Raw genomic sequence first — 19,966 nt, forward strand, 5'->3', positions numbered from 1 at the left:
TGTGTGTGTGTGTGTGTGTGTGTGTGTGCACATGTAAATCAGTTCTAAATTATAGTTTAAGTTTGAGAGGACTATTGGTCATGGCCTTTCTCTCCCAGTGTGCAGACCTTATGTGCATTTACACACAGTTATTGCACAAACACAAAGGTTAAAGCTGAAAGCAGAGGCAGTCCCTGGACCCCAGGTCTCATGGTGTCCTTAAAGGAAATTTAAAAATCATCTTATTAACGTACATTTAGGACAGATTTTTAAAAATCAGTGATTAATTTAAAGATTTAAAGATAATCTAACTGTGGACAATCATGCAGTTGATTACAATTAAACATTAAATACAGATTTCTGAGGATAAATTCAGATGAATTTGTGCTCAGGAGCAGTGGTCTTCCTTTCTTGGGGCTGTCATCATGTGAGTCAGTTTCCACATTATGCATGCTGCACACCACACGGCAGTTAAGCTTCAAATTTAAAAAAGAAAAATTCCAGTGGAATAACCCAGGTTTAAAGTCTTTAACAAGAATCTCACCAAGCCGTTTTACTCCAAGTGAGAAAGGCATGTGAAACCAAATCAAATATGTGGCTCATCGAGAACAACATTTCCACAGAACTCAGGTTAACAGTGACCACCTTTGATGCTGTTGGCCAACAGGATGTGGTGGGAACAGTGCTGCTGCCGGCAAAAGAAAAAGGAAGAGAAGATGGGAAAGGTGTAATCTGAGGCAGCAAGAGAGAAGAAAGGCAGGATTGTAGAATTGAAAGAGCGTGATGTTAGTTAGCAGTAAAAAAAGGAATTTTGGAGTAACACAAACGGATTATTTTCCTTTTCTTTTTCCTAACTCTGTCTTTTTATTTTTTTCACCCCGACAGATGAAAGAGAAGACGTTCAGAAGAAGACTTTCACAAAATGGGTAAACTCACAATTGGCTAAGGTAAGAGAGCTTCCTGCGTCTCTAACTTGCACCTGCACACCTTACACCCAGTGAGAAGTCATTTCATCAGTATGAAATAGTATCCATCTCTTGCAAGCATATCTTGGGTCTTTAGTAGGTTGAGCTCTGTGAATTCATCATCTTTTCTGTATTGACATTCTGGTTTCATATGTAAGGTTCCAACAACCCTGTGAATGAACCAGGATAGTGTTTTTCATAACTGGCAACATTATATCCAGTTTGATCTATGATAACATTTACATATGAATATGAATACATATAGATATGATGATAAAGAAGCTTTAGAACCATGTTGCATTAATCAGTTATTCTCCAGATGAGCTTTTCTGTGGTGAGTCATTTAAGCTGACTTTGGAGATCATGATTACATTCATACCAAATAACATTTATGGTTTCACAGATAAAGAAATGTCAGAATCTCAGCTAAAAGCTCACCATTTCCAGGACCACTAAACACCACTAGAACAACAAAAAATTAAAGAGCAGGTAAAAAGATTCTGCAAAAAGATGTAAACACAAAGTCCGAATTTCCCCCATTCACCCAATGACGCACACAAACAATGTCTCTGCTGAAAGCACAGATCTCTGTAGAGTTAAATCTACTAAAAGATCTATCATCTAATAAAACCTCCCACACTTGTAAAAAGTCTCACAAGTGTTAGCTTTACTTTGATACCAACATAGATTTACACAGGGTTTGTAATTGTAGAGAAATAATAAATTCATTTTGGTCATGTCTCAACCTCAAAAGGCTCCTAGTGTTACAAAGGTTATGAAGAGAGGTCATGATCCAGTAGCACCTGCATAGCTCCAAGAAAGAGCACTACAGATGTAATATTTGCTTTGTGATCTGTCCAGACAAGCATGGCAAGCAGAGCAGTGCTTGCTGAGTCAAATCTAAAAATAGACAGAAATTAAAACATACCAAATTGGATGCTATCTCTCTCCTTTAATCTCGAATAGCTTAAACTTAAAATAAAGGAGAAAGCCAAATTTCTCCTTTTAGCTCAAACTACATAAACAAAAAGCTTCTCACCTGATTTGATCTTTCACTTAAATTACTATCATGCTGTGGCTGCAATTGGCTATTGTTGCTGAAGCACACTATCCCTTTGTTCCCATTTGAAACTGCTGCGTGTCTTTGTTTCATGGGCAAGCCAACCTTTTTAGTTTGATCGTGGGCATCAGATGTGATGGGAGAGGTCTTTAGTACCTGGTAGACCGGGAATGATATGGCCCCGAAGGGCACTCCTGGATTCCAAGGTCTGCCGTCTTATACTAATTCATTGGACTTTCACCATAAAATACTTTTAAAAAGTGGGTAGGTCACTCTGTATAGAGATAATGATTGAGTGGAAACAGTGGATTTGTCTGCATTATAGCCCTGGGCCTTACTAACTGGAAAACACTTTTCTTTAAACATTGTTCTGACTTTTTTTGGAAATTACTTTTAAACTTTTCTTCCAAGTCCTCAATATAGAGTTCAAGCTGCATAGCTGGTTATGAAAATATCACAAATGTTTGAAATGAGCATGCTACTGGTTGGTGGACAAATATAGAGGAGGTCAGAAGGGGTTGCACAGTAGAGAATCCATATGGTTTCACACTAAGAGAGAAAAACTGTGGTGCTGTGAGGAAGTCAGGAGTACGAGAGACGTATGTGAGGATAGTGCACGACATGTATGAGCTGGTGAGGTGTGCAATAGGAGTCAAGGTGGAGGTCTGATTACATCAGGGATTAACTCTTAGCCCCTTTTTGTTTGCAGTGGTGATGGACAGGATGACTGATGATGACAGGCAGGAGTCTGTGGTAGTAAAGATAGTAGTAGATGGCACTGATTTGTTTGAGCAAGTGAAAGAGATTCTGGAGGTATGTTCTGGAGAGACTATGGCTTATTGTCACAGCATCATGTTAGTCAACACAACATTTTGTAATGGCAGCTCTGCAATTGAAGATGCATTTGAGGTTGCTGTTCTTGATGCTGAGTTTTTTTTACCTCCCCAAAAAATATTATATACACATTTACATTTACAGCATGTAGCTGCACTGTTGTTGTGAGCACTGATACTTACCATAAAAAATGTGATCTCATTAACAGAACTTGGCAACAGTTGGTTCGATAATTAATTAACCAATATTTGGGGGTAATATTGGGGTTGTTGTGGGTCTTCAAATCTTGTCCATCAAGGACACAGTGGCATTTCTCACTTTTGGTAATTTAGAAAGCCTCAGTTTGTCCAAATAGGTAAAGATAACCATGTTTAGCCACTCTAACCACCCGTTCAATTCAATTTCATTCAGTGTTATTTATACAGCGCCAAATCACAACAACAGTCGCCTCAAGGCGCTTAATATTGTAAGGTAGACCCTACAATAATACATACAGAGAAAAACCAACAACTATATGACCCCCTATGAGCAAGCACTTTGGCGACAGTGGGAAGGAAAAACTCTCTTTTAACAGGAAGAAACCTCGGCAGAACCAGACAATCATCCCTATATTGTAGAAAGTAAAGAAGTAGTTTCCTGGTTTTATTAATTTTGAGAATTCTTCACACTTCACACCCAGAAGGTTCTGGGTTTGAAACCAACATCCTGGTGGGGGTCTTTCTGTATGGCTTCTGCATGGTCTCCGTGTTCCTGTGTAGGTTATTTCCATGTATTCCAGCTTCCGCTCATGGTTCTGTGTCAAACCTTGTTGGAATAAGATTAAGATGCCACATTTGATTCATTCCTGTCATGGGCCCAGAGGGATAAACCATGGTTTTACAGTTGAAGTGTTAATTCAAAGTAAACCTTAATTGCTTTTCTTCCTGTGATTCTCAACTTTTTGCCATTACCCATAACTACCACAGTTATGTGGAATATGCTCTGCACTACATTATATTGAACTTTTTTCACTATTTAGATACAGCTTTACTTTTTTAAGAAATCAAGCTTTTTCCTGTGAGTTCCCAGGCCGGTAGGGAGGTCATTGTGAACCCAATGTAAAAGTTTTTGTATGTTAGCTACCCAATAGTAGTGTCTAAAATTGGGCAGACCAAGACCACCATCATTTTTAGAGGACTGAAGAACAGACTTACAAACTCTAGCTTGTTTCCCTCCCCATATGAAATGTGACAGAATTTTTTCTAACTTGTCGAAGAATGCTTTAGTAAGAAGAATGGGGACATGTTGAAAAAGATGCAATAATTTGGGGAGGACATTCATCTTTGTCAGATTAACTCTTCCTGCCACTGACAATGGTAGTGAAGTCCGATGGCGATATTTAAATCAGTTTCTGTACACTTAAAGGGTACTATTGAGTGGGGAAGAGTTCTGGCCAGGGAGTTGAGGGGTTGCATCTCGCTTTTTTGATAATTGAGCTTATACCCTGACAGTGTACCATATTGGTCCAGTATGTTAAAAAGCACCGGGAATGAGTTTAGAGGGTCAGAAATGTACAAGAGCAAGTCGTCTGCATAAAGTGAGAGTTTGTGGGTCACACCGAACCTCGTAATGCCTTTAAATATACCCTCTGAACGCAGCCATATTGCGAGAGGCTTAATAGCAATGGCGATTAAGAAGGGTGAGAGAGGGCACCCTTGCTTAGTCCCCCTCTCAAGTGGAAAAGGCGAAGACAAGTTGTTGTTAGCATGAATACAGGTGGATGGCGAGGAATATTGTAACTTAACCCAGAGAATAAAGTCAACCGCCAAGCCAAACCTATCCATCACCTCATAGACTAAGCTCCACTCGAAGCGGTCGAAAGCTTTCTCCACATCGAGAGATACCACAACCACTGGAACTGAATTGCACAACGTATGGATTCAAAAGAGGTGTCTTGAATTGTCATATGAGTGCCTGCCGGCCATGAAACCCGTCTGATCGGAGGAGATGATTTGTGGCAGGACACGTTGTAGCCTAAGTGCAAGAATTTTAGAAAGTGTATTAAAATCAATATTTAAAAGAGAAATTTGTCTGTAACTGCTACACAATAGGGAATCCTTGTCTTTTCAAGGTTAAACAAATAGTAGCTGCTGACTAAGTCTTGGGTACTTGATATTTTGAAAAGGCTTCATTATACATATCTTTCAACAATGGTGCTATAAGAATTGGCTTTATAGTATCCTGCCGAGTAGCCATCGGGGCCTGGTGATTTACCTGTGTTTAAGGATTTGATGGCTTCTTGCACCTCTACTACAGTAATTGGTCCCCCTAATCCCTTCGTCAGATCCCTATCTATTCTTGGAAAATGTATATTTTGAAGAGTTTCATCTGATAGAGGTGGAGAGCTTGAAGTGTACAGATCGCAATAGAAAAGAACAAATACTTCATTAATTCCCTCTGGGTCCGATATTATGTCGCCAGTAGCAGACTTGACCTTGCATGGGCTTGATCGGCCAGAAGTTTCCCTGCCTTATCATCGAATTCAAAAAAGCGTGGCTTTGTCTTAATTAATTGAACAATACCCACATAGCAGGCAGGTCTGACCCAGATCTGGTGTCATGCCGGCACTGCTGGCTTACTTCTGGCATGGTTAGTGATTTGTCATCCAGATATAGGCCAGGCCTGGCGTAGATGGCACAGTTTATGTGATGGCATGATACATCTGGCCTGATTGTGGTTTGGTTTATGTGGCCCAGGCTCATAGAAAATAGGTCTGGACTGGATCCGTCATCAAGCTGACACTTCTGACTGACTGGTGTCATGGCAGGGTGCATGTCAACCAGATGTGGGCCAGGTCTGGCAATGATGCACTATTTATGTTCCTATTTTAGTTAGAAGACCCAAATACCATGTTGCAATATTATACTGCTATGGTAGCCAACGTTTCAAATGTAGGTTTGACAGGTTTGTGAGTGTACACTTTATCCAAAACCTAGTGAGAGTTTGCTCATGTCTACCACCGCGTGGCTGTAGCTCAGGAGGTAGAGCAGGTCACCTACTGATCGGAAGGATAGTGGTTCGATTCCTGGCTCCTCCAGTCTGCATGGTATGAATGTAGTTAGGAAGCACTCAGTTTAGTGAAAGTGTGTGTATGTGGCATGTTGTATAGAGCACTTTGAGTAATCGGGAGAGTAGAAAAGCGCCACATAAGAATCAGTCCATTCACTGTCTGAACAGAGTTCTGTCATGTTGTTTTTGCACTATTATGTTCCGGCACGTTGTTATTACATGGTTTGATTAAGGTACACATTAGGCTGACATCTGTGGCCAGAGCTGAAACTGTTCTGGGCCAGCACAGCACCACCAGTGTGTTTGCAACTGGCCTTGTGCTGGTCCATGTGTGGGCCACCTCTGGAAAACCAGGTCTGGGCCACCAAAGGGCCGTCATTCTTTGCGGTATGTGGGCCATGTGTAAGCACATTGTGTGGGCCGGGTCCGGGCCATACCAATTTTGCTATGTGGGTAGCTGTTGCGGTGGTGGTTGAATTGAGACTGGCTTGAAGTTTCACACGTTCTGTATATAAGCCACTTGAGTTCATTGAGTAAAAACAGACACATAATACGATACAATTGTTTCTTCTCCTTGTTAAATGACATAGAATTTAATCAGTATAATCTACATGTACTCCACGCACAAAAAGCTAAATTAAGGTGTTCAACACTTTTGTTAGCACAAAATTATATCTGCTAGTTCCATGCAAGAGGCAGTCATATTCCCAAAAATGTTTAAACACTGTATAGTTATTGTTTAAAGAAATAATACAAGCACCAGCTTAAGCTAAAGAACCTAAGTAGGTGGCTGTGGATACTCCAGATTAGAGCAGGGCGATATGACCAAAAATATTTATCACGATATACATTTGAAAATTTGCGATAACGATATAACTGACAATGTAATTGACACTATACAAAATACTTTACAACTCCCCAACTTTATTAGTGCAAAAAAAACATCAGTGTATTTTCACTTAAACAAGCAGCTGTTTTTTATGTGCTTTAAAGTTATATAAAAATGTAACAGTGCAAATGCAAATTCGTTGCTGACAGTTTAACCAAAAGGCATTTCCAGTGGAAACTGGCCGACATATCCTCAGCATAACCATGTATAATATCCACTAAACTTAAAAAGAGGTTATACACACACAATACGGTAATATTATGCTGAAGCACAGCACGTATCACTCCGCGAGGCTCCGCCTACGGTAGCCGTAACGCTCCGACAATCCATCAAGCGGTGCGGCTTCATAGCTTAGCAAAGTCGTACTGAAACATTTGACAGATTTTCGAGCGCCGTGCACATAAAATCGTTTCGAGGTCAGTAAACACAACCAGAGTTCATACATAAGGCACACGGGGTTATAAGGGGCTCTGTCGACTTTCAGAAAAATCAAAGGATTAATTTTAAGTGCGCCGTATTTTCCAAACAACACGGTAATAACGACGGCCCGCTAGCATGCTCTACCAAAAATAGTGCTTTGTTGTGTATCTGACGGACGAAAGCTAAACCAGTTCCACACCAGTGAAGCTGCAGCATTTTTACAAACCAGTTCTGGTTCATCGTTTCATTCAACGATCCGCTTTCATCCTTCTCATTCTCCGTCGCCGCCATGTGCGTATGTAAACATAGGCACTGCGCGTGCGTTTTACCCATATTCTATCGCCATATTTCATTTTCTTATCGTTGCCCAACATTATACTGGTATTACCGTGAACGGTATGATATGGCCCAGCCCTACTCCAGATTCTTATTAGTGTCCATTGACATTAATGAGAGATTAAATGGTGATTCTACAGTGACTGTAGGTGTGAATGTGAGCAAAAATAATTCTGTATGTATGTGGACAGATAAACCAACCATCCAACCAGCTCATTAACTCATCATTTTCACATCTTCATTTCATATGACAGCAGAATAGGTATAACTTTAGTCAGCAACCAACCACTGGTCGCTGCTTACCTCAGTAATGGAGTTAATAACTGAGATAGAGATAAGAGACATGGAGAAAACACCAACTAGACAAATGCACTTTTAAAACAAGCCCAAAAACAGCATTTTTTTGATGACTTTATAGACAAAATACATGCAAAGGGATTGGCAACTTTATCTGCTGTGTGCACAGGTAGCTGCTGCCACGCACAACTGTCTCACCATCTAATTCTGTTATGAATTTAGATATAGGTAAAGTCACAGAAACTGGACTTCAGATGTGGTTAAAAGTAGTCCCTTTAATGAAAGTTTTGTGGATTATGCCTCCCCCACCCTGCCACCTTTGTTACATAGATTTCATCTGCCATAATGGCAGATGGTATTTTGTTAGAGAGAAATAAGTTCCCCTAAAATATAAATCACAATTGCATTTTGTTGTATGAGCACAAATTTTAGGAAGCAGGTTTGTTGTATTGTTGCACCGGAGGATGCACTTAGTCTTGTCTGAGGGGAACTCACACTGACTTTGAAAATGCCTGTAAGTCTCTTTGCTCTTCCCCTCAGTTGTGCACTGGTGTGTGCGCACGTGTATTATATGCCATTGGATCACTTGTACTCTTATTTTCAAAGTTCATTAAAAAGGTGCCAGAGGTGTTGTTGGTGTGTTGTTGGCATGGTGAAGGAGATTTTGTGAATGTACTATGTATGCATGTTGGTGTGACAGTGTGAGTAAAGCTGTCAGAACCAATTCTAATCTTAGCCAAATGATTTAAAAATAGATCTCTTCTCTTCTCTTCGATCTTATTTAATGGAGATAAAGAGATCTATTAAATAAGATCTGTAGAAGTAATAGAGCTTGAATTGAAATGTTATTTGTAATTAAACATGTCCTAATACTTCAATTACGCAAAACGAAAAGAAAACCATTCTATGTCCAGGTTAAGAGTGGTTGAGCGGTACCAGCTAGACGCAGATGTAGTGTCCTTGTATCTTGTACATGAAAATTTGCATGTAGGGGGCAAGGAAAAGTACATGTGGTTACCAAAGCATAATTAGCACCTCTTCCTAGATAGATCAGTCTCTCTCTCTCACGCTCGCTCAGTCTGTCATTCCCATATGGAAAAGATATTTATAAAATTTATAAAGTTTGTATCTGTCTTGTGTGAAACTTGTATGAAAAACACACAAGAATGAAAACAGATATAAGATCCCTTGAAAAAATTATATAAATGAAACTTGTGTTTTGGATACTTACTAAAACAATATATGAAAGTAATGAGAAAGTGGCCACTTTCATGAGTAAATCATATAAGCCTTATATGATCACTATATCAAGTAGGCCACATCTTATGCAAGTCTTTTATAAGTTTTTTCTTTTCTTCCATATGGGACACAGTAGGCACACATCTTATCACAGTCTTCACAATTCCATACTGTACACAACACACACAACACACACACACAACACACACACACACACACACACATATTCTATAGGTAGTGAGTAGTGAGACAGTAGGTGGAGCAAACTAGATTACAGGAGGAGAAATTAGTAGAAAACCAGGAAAGAGAGTATTGCAAAGAGATTTGGTACGAATAGAAAGAACTGGCAGTGAAGCACTATCATGTCTGATTTAAGTGTGATTTGCTGCTAAGCAAACCATAAAAAGAAGCACTGTATGAATATGAGGATCAGTCACCAACAGGAAACTGAATAGTTTTTTTTTTTTACTTTCTTGTTTGCACCATATCTGTAAATTACTTCAAATTTTATTTGTAACATACACAGTCATACACAGTACGATATGCAGTAAAATGCTTAGACAGCTGCTCGTGAGCTAAAATAAAAGACTATGAATAGGATAGAAAATAAATATGAAAATTAAAATAAAGGGTAAATTTAACTAGAAGAATAGAATAAAATAAAAAATTAAATTAAAAATAAAATAACTGTACAACAAAATACACAATAAAAAATATAAAAATATATGAAGAAATATAGAACAATGAAATATATAAGAAATATAGAACAATAGAGCAGCTGTACGAGTAATAAATGGTAATGAAGAAATAATGTCCAGGGTTTTGCAATCCACATATTTAAGTGTCTTGTGCAGTGCAAATATGCTTAAAAGTGATTTATTTAAGTGACTTGTGATAGAGTGATTTGATTTGATGACCACCGCAGAGTGTAGTTGTGCAGTGGCCACTAGTGTAAACACAATGTCCAGAAAGTCCAGTGTGTGTGTAAGAACCTATGTGTGGGTCAGTACTGTGTGGTGGTGTGATTGAGAGACCGTATCGCCTGCAGGAAGAAGCTCCTCCTCAGTCTCTCTGTGTTGGTCTTCAGGGAGCGGAATCGCTTTCCTGACCTCAGACAGAGAGAACAGTCTGTTGTTGGGATGGCTGAGGTCCTTCACATCTTCCTGGCCTTGGTCCAGCACCGCCTGCTGTAGATTGAGTGCAGGTCAGGGAGCTCGGAGCGGATGGTGCGCTCAGCTGACCGCACAACCCTCTGTAGAGCTCGTCTGTCCTGCATGGTGCTGTTCCCGAACCAGGTTAAGATGTTTCCCGTCAGGATGCTCTCTATGGTGCACGAGTAAAAGTTCCTGAGCACCTTGGAGGGCAGTTGGAAGTCTCTCAAGCGTCTGAGGTGGTAGAGACGCTGACGGGCCTTTTTCACCACGGTGTTGATGTGACAGGACCATGACAGGTCCTGCGTGATGTGAACTCCGAGGTATTTGAAGCTGTCCACTCTCTCCACTGGGCACTCGTTGATGACGGGGGTCTGGTAGTTCCTCTCCATTTTTAGCAATGACAATTTATTTATTTATATCTCCATTAGTTGTTTATTATATAAGCATGGGAAGTGGGCAGGACCTGAGATCAACTTTTCTCAATGTGTAGTGACTACCAATAAGAATGATGAATACTATTTATTTACATATAGTAGTAAGTACTTTAGAAGGTCTCCTAGACAACCCAAGCTGGAAAGCCAGCTTATAGACACGTGGCCTTATACTCCTGGGACTGGTAATTTGTCTGAGTCAGAGCTGACTAGAAGGAGAAAATGTGTCACAGATCAACTTACTCCATCCATCTTCTTCCACTTATCCAGTTCAAGGTCACAGTACTCCATCCCAGGAACTGTGAGTGAAAGCCAAGGTACATCCTTGACAGGTGACCAGTCTGTCACAGGGCTGACAAACAGCTCCGGCTAATGGGTGAATAAGGCAAGTTGTATAAAGTGCTTTGAGTGCTCTGGTAAAGTTGAAAAGCCCTATAAAAAACTAATCCATTGTCATTTAACATGTATTTGTTTGTTTGTTTATTTATTTATCTATCTATCTATCTATCTATCTATCTATCTATCTATCTAAAGCTCATCCCAATAATTGAGTTAGGGGTGCTGGTGCACTGATTGACAGCTATCCCTGTCACAGTCTGTGAGACGTGATCCAGTCCTTGGAGTTGATGTGGAGTGGATCTCTTTACTCTCTATGTGCTGTTGTAGCCTTTTGAAGCACTTTCTTAGCTGACTTATTTTGTGGCTTGCAATGAGGTAAAGCTTTATGAATGTTAGGGAGTGCATGCATAAAAAAGAATAATAATTATATAAATTGATTTACATTAGAAATGCATAATTAATCACATACATCTATCAATAATTCTGTGATTGTGATAAAAATTGGAAATGAATAAATGCTACATTTAAAACATAATTGATTCATAAAATGTATCAAATATGTTTAAAATATTAATAAATAGTATTTAAAAACACAATACAGGTTATGAATACAGCTTGCTAAGATTAGCTGATAAATTAGCGCATCAAACTGAAGCATCAACATCCTGTTTGCAAAACTAATTGGTGTCTACAGTGGCTACATCCACCTTTATATATGTCAAATTTTTATAAAAATGTTTTAAGAAAATGACCTTTATCATGTATTTTAATTATAAAAGAAGACTGAGTGGGGCCCATGAGATTGTTTTGTAAGTGGGCCACAGTACTTTGGGATGGCTGGTTTATAACAAGGTAGTAAGACCTGCTATAATTTGTGGTTTTCATTGGACTGAGTAGAACAGATAAGATTATGAGTGTATCAGAAAAATATAGAAATATTTGTTGAAATATTGTGGACACAAAGATAGATAGGGAAGATTGAAATAGTTTGGATTGAATAGGAAGTATAGGGGACATACAAGACAAAGTAGACTATGCAGACTAGTTGGTGAGAGAGGAGGATGCAGGGATAGGGTGAGACAGAGGCCTCTGATCCAATGTGGAAAGAAGAAGTGAGTATATACTTCATGGTTTTCATTGACAGTATTTCTTGGCATAGCCAGGTGTTGGAAGGCTTCCACTTTGGTGGCCTCAGAATCTTCTTCTGCAGATGATCTGGTTCTGTTGGCTTCATTAGGTGGTGACTTCTAGCAGCCAGTTGTGAAGGGGCACAAAGAAGAATCAGCACCTTCAAGTCTGAGACCATGGTCCTCCGTCAAAAAAGGTGGAGTGCCTACTTTGGGTCAGGGACAAGTTACTACCCCAGGTGGAGGAGTTCAGGTGCTTTGGGGTCTAATTTATGAGTCAGGAGAGAAGAGAACAGGAGACTAACAGACAAATTGGGCGATGATTGCATTGAGTCAGATGCTGCATCGGTCCGTTGTGGTAAAAAGGGAGAGATGACAACGAAAGCGAAGCAAACCAAAGTGGTGCTGTCCAAGTCAAGTGCTTGACACTCTTTCTTGGATGTCTTCCAGTGTGATGGTTACTGGATCCTACTCAGGGAGGCTGCTGGGGTCTGCTCTTAGATCCCCTAGCAACTGAACATTATTGTTATGTGTTGCATCCTTCTCCCATATGCTCCTCCTGTTCTGCTCTAATCTACCCTAATTCCATTGTTACAGATTTATGGTCTTCTTTGCTAATTTGTTATAAATGTAGTATAATAATGTATTTATAATGATAAAAATATTATGCTGTTACAGTGTAGTTGGATTTTTGACAATATTGTCAAAGAAAAAAACCCAGAAAAAAAATAAATAGACCTTTGGGTAATAGACTTCTTGGGGTAATGTGAAGGGCAGCCTGTTCTACATCTGCTGACAAATAGGTGTGAAATCACAGGCTGCTTCTACACCATATTCTGTCCTGATTTGTTTTATCATATCTCTTTTTATCTTCTTCAACACAAGCCAGGGAGGAACAGACAGTCATGTCCCACAGCATATTTCCCACACCATGTCCCACGTGCATAAGTGGTGGGTGGAGGTCAGATCTGATCATATCACACACACAAATGCGTTTTCATCTTCAGTAAACACTGATAGCAATGACCTCTACAGGAATGTGAGCAGAATGCCAAACATTGCTGACTCGTTCCTCTTGTGTGTGGATGTAGTCGCTTCAAAATCAGACTTTGCAGACACAGAAAGATGATTCTCTCATTCTGTGCCCTCCACACTAAGGACAGCTTGACTTACCTCACCTTTGAATGGAAGTACTGGGTTAAAATTTAATTTGAATTAAGCATATATGAAGTTATAATTTTTTATCTATGACACTTAATCTACAGGGTGGGCCATTTATATGGATACACCGTAATAACATGGGAATGGTTGGTGATATTAAAGTCCTGTTTGTGGCACATTAGTATATGTGAGGGGGCAAACTCCTCAAGATGGGTGGTGACCATGGTGGCCATTTAGAAGTCGGCCATCTTGGATACAACTTTTGTTTTTTCAATAGGAAGAGGGCCATGTGACACATCAAACTTATTGGTAATGTCACAAGAAAAACAATGGTGTGCTTGGTTTCAACGTAACTTTATTCTTTCATGAGTTATTTACAAGTTTCTGACCACTTATAAAATGTGTTCAATGTGCTGCCCATTGTGTTGGATTGTCAATGCAACCCTCTTCTCCCACTCTTCACACACTGATAGCAACACCGCAGGAGAAATGCCAGCACAGGCATCCAGTATCCGTAGTTTCAGGTGCTGCACATCTCGTATCTTCACACCATAGACAATTGCCTTCAGATGACCCCAAAGATAAAAGTCTAAGGGGGTCAGATCGGGAGACCTTGGGGGCCATTCAACTGGCCCACGACGACCAATCCACTTTCCAGGAAACTGTTCATCTAGGAATGCTCGGACCTGGCACCCATAATGTGGTGGTGCACCATCTTGCTGGAAAAACTCAGGGAACGTGCCAGCTTCAGTGCAAAAGAGGGAAACACATCATCATGTAGCAATTTCAAATATCCAGTGGCCTTGAGGTTTCCATTGATGAAGAATGGACCCACTATCGTTGTCCCCATATACCACACCAAACCATCACTTTTGTTGTTCCAACAGTCTTGGAGGGATCCATCCAATGTGGGTTAGTGTCAGACCAATAGCGGTGGTTTTGTTTGTTAACTTCACCATTCACATAAAAGTTTGCCTCATCACTGAACAAAATCTTCTGCGTGAACTGAGGGTCCTGTTCCAATTTTTGTTTTGCCCATTCTGCAAATTCTGTGCGCCGATCTGGGTCATCCTCGTTGAGATGCTGCAGTAGCTGGAGTTTGTAAGGGTGCCATTTGTGAGTAGCTAATATCCGCCGAAGGGATGTTCGACTAATGCCACTCTCCAGTGACATGCGGCGAGTGCTACGCTGTGGGCTCTTGCTGAATGAAGCTAGGACAGCCACTGATGTTTCTTCATTAGTGACAGTTTTCTTGCGTCCACATTTTGGCAAATCCAACACTGAACCAGTTTCACGAAACTTAGCAAGCAGTTTGCTGACTGTAGCATGGGAGATGGGTGGTCTCGTAGGGTGTCTTGCATTGAAATCTGCTGCAATGACCCGGTTACTGCGTTCACCAGATATCAACACAATTTCGATCCGCTCCTCACGTGTTAACCTCTTCGACATGTCAGGCTGATGAACAGAAGAGTCTAATGGGTGCAGCCATTTATTTTCTGTGTTAGCATAGATAGGCTGTTCTCTGGACATCGTTTGTGCAAACTACAAAATAAAAATAAATCGCAACTCACACAATTCCTTTGAATTATGTTCTAGCAATTAGTCCAAATAAATCGGGTCAAATTCAAAGAAAATTACTCGCGTATCTCAAGAACGAGATGTGCAGCACCTGAAACTACAGGATACTGGATGCCTGTGCTGGCATTTCTCCTGCGGTGTTGCTATCAGTGTGTGAAGAGTGGGAGAAGAGGGTTGCATTGACAATCCAACACAATGGGCAGCACATTGAACACATTTTATAAGTGGTCAGAAACTTGTAAATAACTCATGAAAGAATAAAGTTACGTTGAAACCAAGCACACCATTGTTTTTCTTGTGACATTACCAATAAGTTTGATGTGTCACATGGCCCTCTTCCTATTGAAAAAACAAAAGTTGTATCCAAGATGGCCGACTTCTAAATGGCCACCATGGTCACCACCCATCTTGAGGAGTTTGCCCCCTCACATATACTAATGTGCCACAAACAGGACTTTAATATCACCAACCATTCCCATTGTTATTACGGTGTATCCATATAAATGGCCCACCCTGTGTATAATAGTTGTAAAAAAACAATGGATCCCCATTTGTTCTGCACAATTGTGAAAAGTTTATAAAACAGTCCATTTATTCCAGTAAGGACCAGAGGTTAGGATACTACGCTTGACCCAAAACCTGGTTCAAACCCTCTTCTCCATCCAAATTTGTCTTTCTGCCTATATTCTTTTATTCTACCTGGTGCAATTGTATGTTCCAGTAAAATTACATTATTGATCAATGGGCAGGGCTAAAGACTTTATATTTTCTAGCTTTCAGTATTAAAACAACACCTGTAGTAAAAAAAAAAAAAAAAAATGATTTCCCCTCTAGAATTAGTAAAGTGTTTTGAATCTAATGTTGTGGATCATAGTTACATTCAACCCAAAGTTATATTTGTGTTGTATGTAACTAGAAGGTGTAACCATTTGTTCCTAGTATCTGTGGTAGTACCATCCAGTGAACAAGAGAAACTTCCTGATGTCAGATGTTAAATTTTACATATCCAAAAATAATGTGCGGGGAGAGGGAATTCTTTCCTATGTTTACATTTGTTTTACTATTTAAAACTAGGTCTTTGGTGGTGAAAGAAGGGTCGGTGAATTGAGGTGCAGCAGAGTGCAGGCTGAGCAGGTGAAACAGAAGGGAGTAAAGGAGCACAAGGACTGTAGCTTGGAAGGCAGTAAAGGGTGGGTAAGCAGGAAGGTGTTTGGTCATAAAGTTGTTAGAGTTTGGTGAAAGGTAAAGAAGACGTGGAGACACATGGGAACACAGCTATAGCAAATTAGACATAATGAGACTAGGGGAAGCAAAACTGAATGCAATGCACACGAGACAAGGACTCTCAAAATAAGACAGGAAGCATGCAACCCAGATTCAAGACACACAAACTAGTTGCTGGAAGAAATTACAAACACATGAGATACAGACAAGACAAAGAAGAACTAAATTATAATCACATATAAATCCAGGCATAAATCAAGAATCCATTTCTCAAAACACGATACAATAAAGACCAAAAAGTCCAAAAAACAGAGAACACTGGGAAACACACCCAGGGAAGTGTGATGAATGTGTCACTCTGCTTGCTCATCAGCTGATGAGCAAGCAGAGTGACACTCGAGGGACAGTCTGAGGAGGGAGCCATACGGTTAGTGTAGTAACGGTGACAAATAACTAAGCAGACTAGAAAGTTGGTCTCAAAGTGTGTGAGCTATTGTGAAACAACTGTTACATCATCGGTTATAGACATGTACAAGCATGTAAAAACCTCGGTGTCTAAAATCAAGTAAATACACAGATGAGTAATTTTTAGTATCAATTTCTAATAATAATTAGTTTTTTACATTAGCAAGCCCAATGATGGTCGGAGATGGTCTGATACCGAGAGCAGCAATATAAAAAGACAGGAACCTGGAAATGTGTCCGTGGAAGTAAAATGTTTGTAATGAAATGTATTTTAAGATGTGGGAAATCTTTCCCTGAGAACTAGAAATGCAGGCGCAGAAGTGTGTGTAGGGCAGTAATAGAATTAAATGTGAGTCACATGAAACATAAGCTACTGATAACTAACTAACTACACAATAAAACATAAAAGTAGTGCTTCTATCTTTGTCAAGTGTAATCTGGAATGGATTTTAAGTGAGTGTAGTAAATAAGCACAAAGGTACTGAAGGTGGCTTGTGTTTTATGCCATTAAAACACAGTAACAGTGCTGTGTTTTTGAGGACAGAGATGAACTAACAGTCATCTGTAGTTCTGACACTGGGGCCCACTGAGCACGAACACACTGCTTTTTGGACTGAATGTGTCAAATACCCAAGCTAAAACTAATGTCACGGCTAGTTAGCTAACAGTTACCCATGACCAAAATCTATGGCAGCATGGCCCAGGGTGCCAGGTTCACTTTAACATGGGCCCCATCGTGACTGCCTAAACCTTTTCTTAGGGCATGATTGGTTATATTAGATCCTGTGTGAACCTGTGCGGTTTGTTTAAGATAATTACAGCACAAGTCTCAGGGGGAAAAAAGTCACACAAATCGTTAACAAATAGTTCACCTGTTATTTTTTTAGGCTTTCACACTTTAATTTAATTAACAGTAGAAATAGTTTAGTCAGTTTCTGGCTGCAGAGCGTGAGTAAGTGGTTAGAGTAACAATGATTCAAACAATTAATGCAACAAACACAATTTCTAATAAAAAAATGATGAAGGCCTGTTTGATTTTCTTATTAAAAGATAAGTGCATGAATTACAACACACTCTCTCTGTTGATATCAACCTGTGCAGTTCAGCCAGCGGTCGTTCTTTCTCTCACTCTCACTCACATGTGTAAAAGCAGCGGCTTGCTGCCACGTGACTGGCTGATTAGAGATTAGCTGCTGAACTGCTTTTGTTACACCCTTGACACCTCCAGTGCTTCTCTAAGTTTGCTCCCTGGAAGTCCTTTTCTGCTGATTTGTAATTACACCGTGTCCCCTGTGCTGTGCAAAGAGCAAACATCAGCTCAGGTATCATTGTGCAATTTTTCAGTATGAAGCTACACAGTTCACACTCTGTTCACTATTATAACACACTAGCACCACGATTCAATAATTTTTTCAATTCAATTTTATTTATATAGCGCCAAGTCACAACTACAGTCGCCTCAAGGCGCTTTATATTGTAAGGTAGACCCTACAATGATTCATACAGAGAAAAACCCAACAACCATATGACCCCCTATGAGCAAGCTCTTTGGCGATGGTGGGGAGGAAAAACTCCCTTTTAACAGGAAGAAACCTCCGGCAGAACCAGACCATCATCCCTTTATTGTAGAAAGTAAAGATGTAGCTTCCTGCTGTCATTGCTTTTGAGATACTTCTAAGATTTTTTTTTTAATAAAGAATAGGGACATGAAATGCCACTCTAAAATAAATAGTTATGTACAAATGTTGCTTTACTAAATAGGGAAACTGTCACGGTCCTGTGTTGGTAACCCAGTGTTTTGACTTTTGTATTATTATTGATCTTTGATTTCTCATGGTTTTTGACTGCTTGTGTTTTGGTTTCTGTTTTGTATTTCTAGCTCTCCAGTTCTTCTTGGTTTGTGATTTCTTAGGTTTTGGTCCTGTGCCCCTCGTGTTTAGTGTAGGTTTAGTTCCAGTCATTTGTGTCTCATGCCACTCCTGTCCCTGTACTCAGTGTTCCCTCTGTTCAGTATCAGCTCCGTGCCTCTGTGGCTGTCGTGTGTTTCCTGTTTTACTTTGAAAGTCCGTGTCCTATGTCAATGTACTCTTTTTTGCTTCCTCCCGGTTTTGTCTCATCTGATTAGCGTCAGCTGTGTTCCCTGCCTGTCTGCCATTTACTCATTTCTTCATGTATATATGTGTCTGCATTTTCTCCTGTGAGTCTTCCCCAGTGTTTCGTCTGCGTTTTCGTGTCTCCGGTTCCTCGTTCCCGGTTCTAAGGTTTTTGTAACATTTTCCCATGTTTCCGGTGTTCTTTAGTTTAGCTGCTCCCAGTTTAGGTTTTGTTAGTTCCCTTTCTGATTCCTTTTGTGTTTTGGTACAGCAGCCAATAAAGGCTCATTCTTCGGTTGAAACCTTCTCATTCATTTGTTTGTCTGTACTTGGGTCCTCATTCTCATCCACTCCACGCCGTCTGCTTCGCCAGACGTGACAGTACAGTGTACATTATATATACTTTACAAGTTCAGGACCACATTTTTGGCCATGATTGTGGCACTTTCTGCACCTTCACCTCAACTGTTTCCTTTCTATTTTAAATGTTTGCCAAGTGGCACTTTCCATATGTAAGAAGGGATACTGTTCTCCCACATAGATGATCTGCCCCAAGAAATGCAGAGAGATACAGTGATATATGATACAGTATGTTTGAGATGTGCCAGTTCATTCTGTAACACAGAAATTTGTGTTGTGCTCGGACAGCATCTGATTTGGTTTGTGCCCATTGAATGTCCTGTGCCAGCGTCTTCAGAGGAGTCTCTGGTTAGTGCTTCACACTTTAGGTTGACTCTGTGCAGAGGGTCATTAATGACACAGTTACAGTTATGACTGTGTTGCGCTCAAGAGATGAATGTGGTACTGTGAATAAATGTAACCCTAGCAACTGACGCATATTAATGTGTGCCGAAATTGGCTCAGTAAACTGACATTTAGGAAAGAGGCTCATGTAAGTACTCTCTGGGATAATGGAAATAAATAAACCTCTATCTGTTATTAGGTCAACATCATGACAATTGTCCATTAGCATTTACTTCTAAAGAGCAGAGTTTTGTTAGCATTAGTGTCCACCATTTTCAGTCCTCCTTTTGACCAAACATGAAAAAAGTAAATCATTACTTGCCTAGTAGCAGCTAGTATGTAGAATAAACACAAATGAAGTGGTTATATACTTATGTCCTCTGAGCAAGTAGGGCTATGGAGGGCCAAAAGTGACAAAATGAAATAATTAAATATGCTATTTTGTCACTCCTGGTCCTCCAGGGAATAATTTAATGGTTTGCACACTGTTTGCACACTATTGCATTTAGTGGTGCATGATTTTTTTTAGAACACATGCTCCTCATCAGACAAATACGCAAAGGATTAGGGCCACTTTGGGGGG

At 40.0% G+C, this 19,966-nt stretch overlaps 1 protein-coding gene across 1 annotated transcript in view; it reads left to right on the plus strand.

Moving 5' to 3' along the window:
• dmd (dystrophin) overlaps positions 1–19,966 on the plus strand; it is a gene marked incomplete at its 3' end in the record, with an annotated part of 309,815 nt that overhangs the window by 83,960 nt on the left and 205,889 nt on the right. The window contains 1 exon segment of the mRNA XM_042226291.1: positions 865–926. Within this exon segment, the coding sequence (XP_042082225.1) occupies positions 865–926 (62 nt within the window).

This window comes from Haplochromis burtoni, unplaced genomic scaffold (assembly GCF_018398535.1).
Source record: "Haplochromis burtoni strain Fernald_Lab_line unplaced genomic scaffold, NCSU_Asbu1 Contig_205, whole genome shotgun sequence".
Classification (NCBI taxonomy): Eukaryota; Metazoa; Chordata; class Actinopteri; order Cichliformes; family Cichlidae; genus Haplochromis; species Haplochromis burtoni.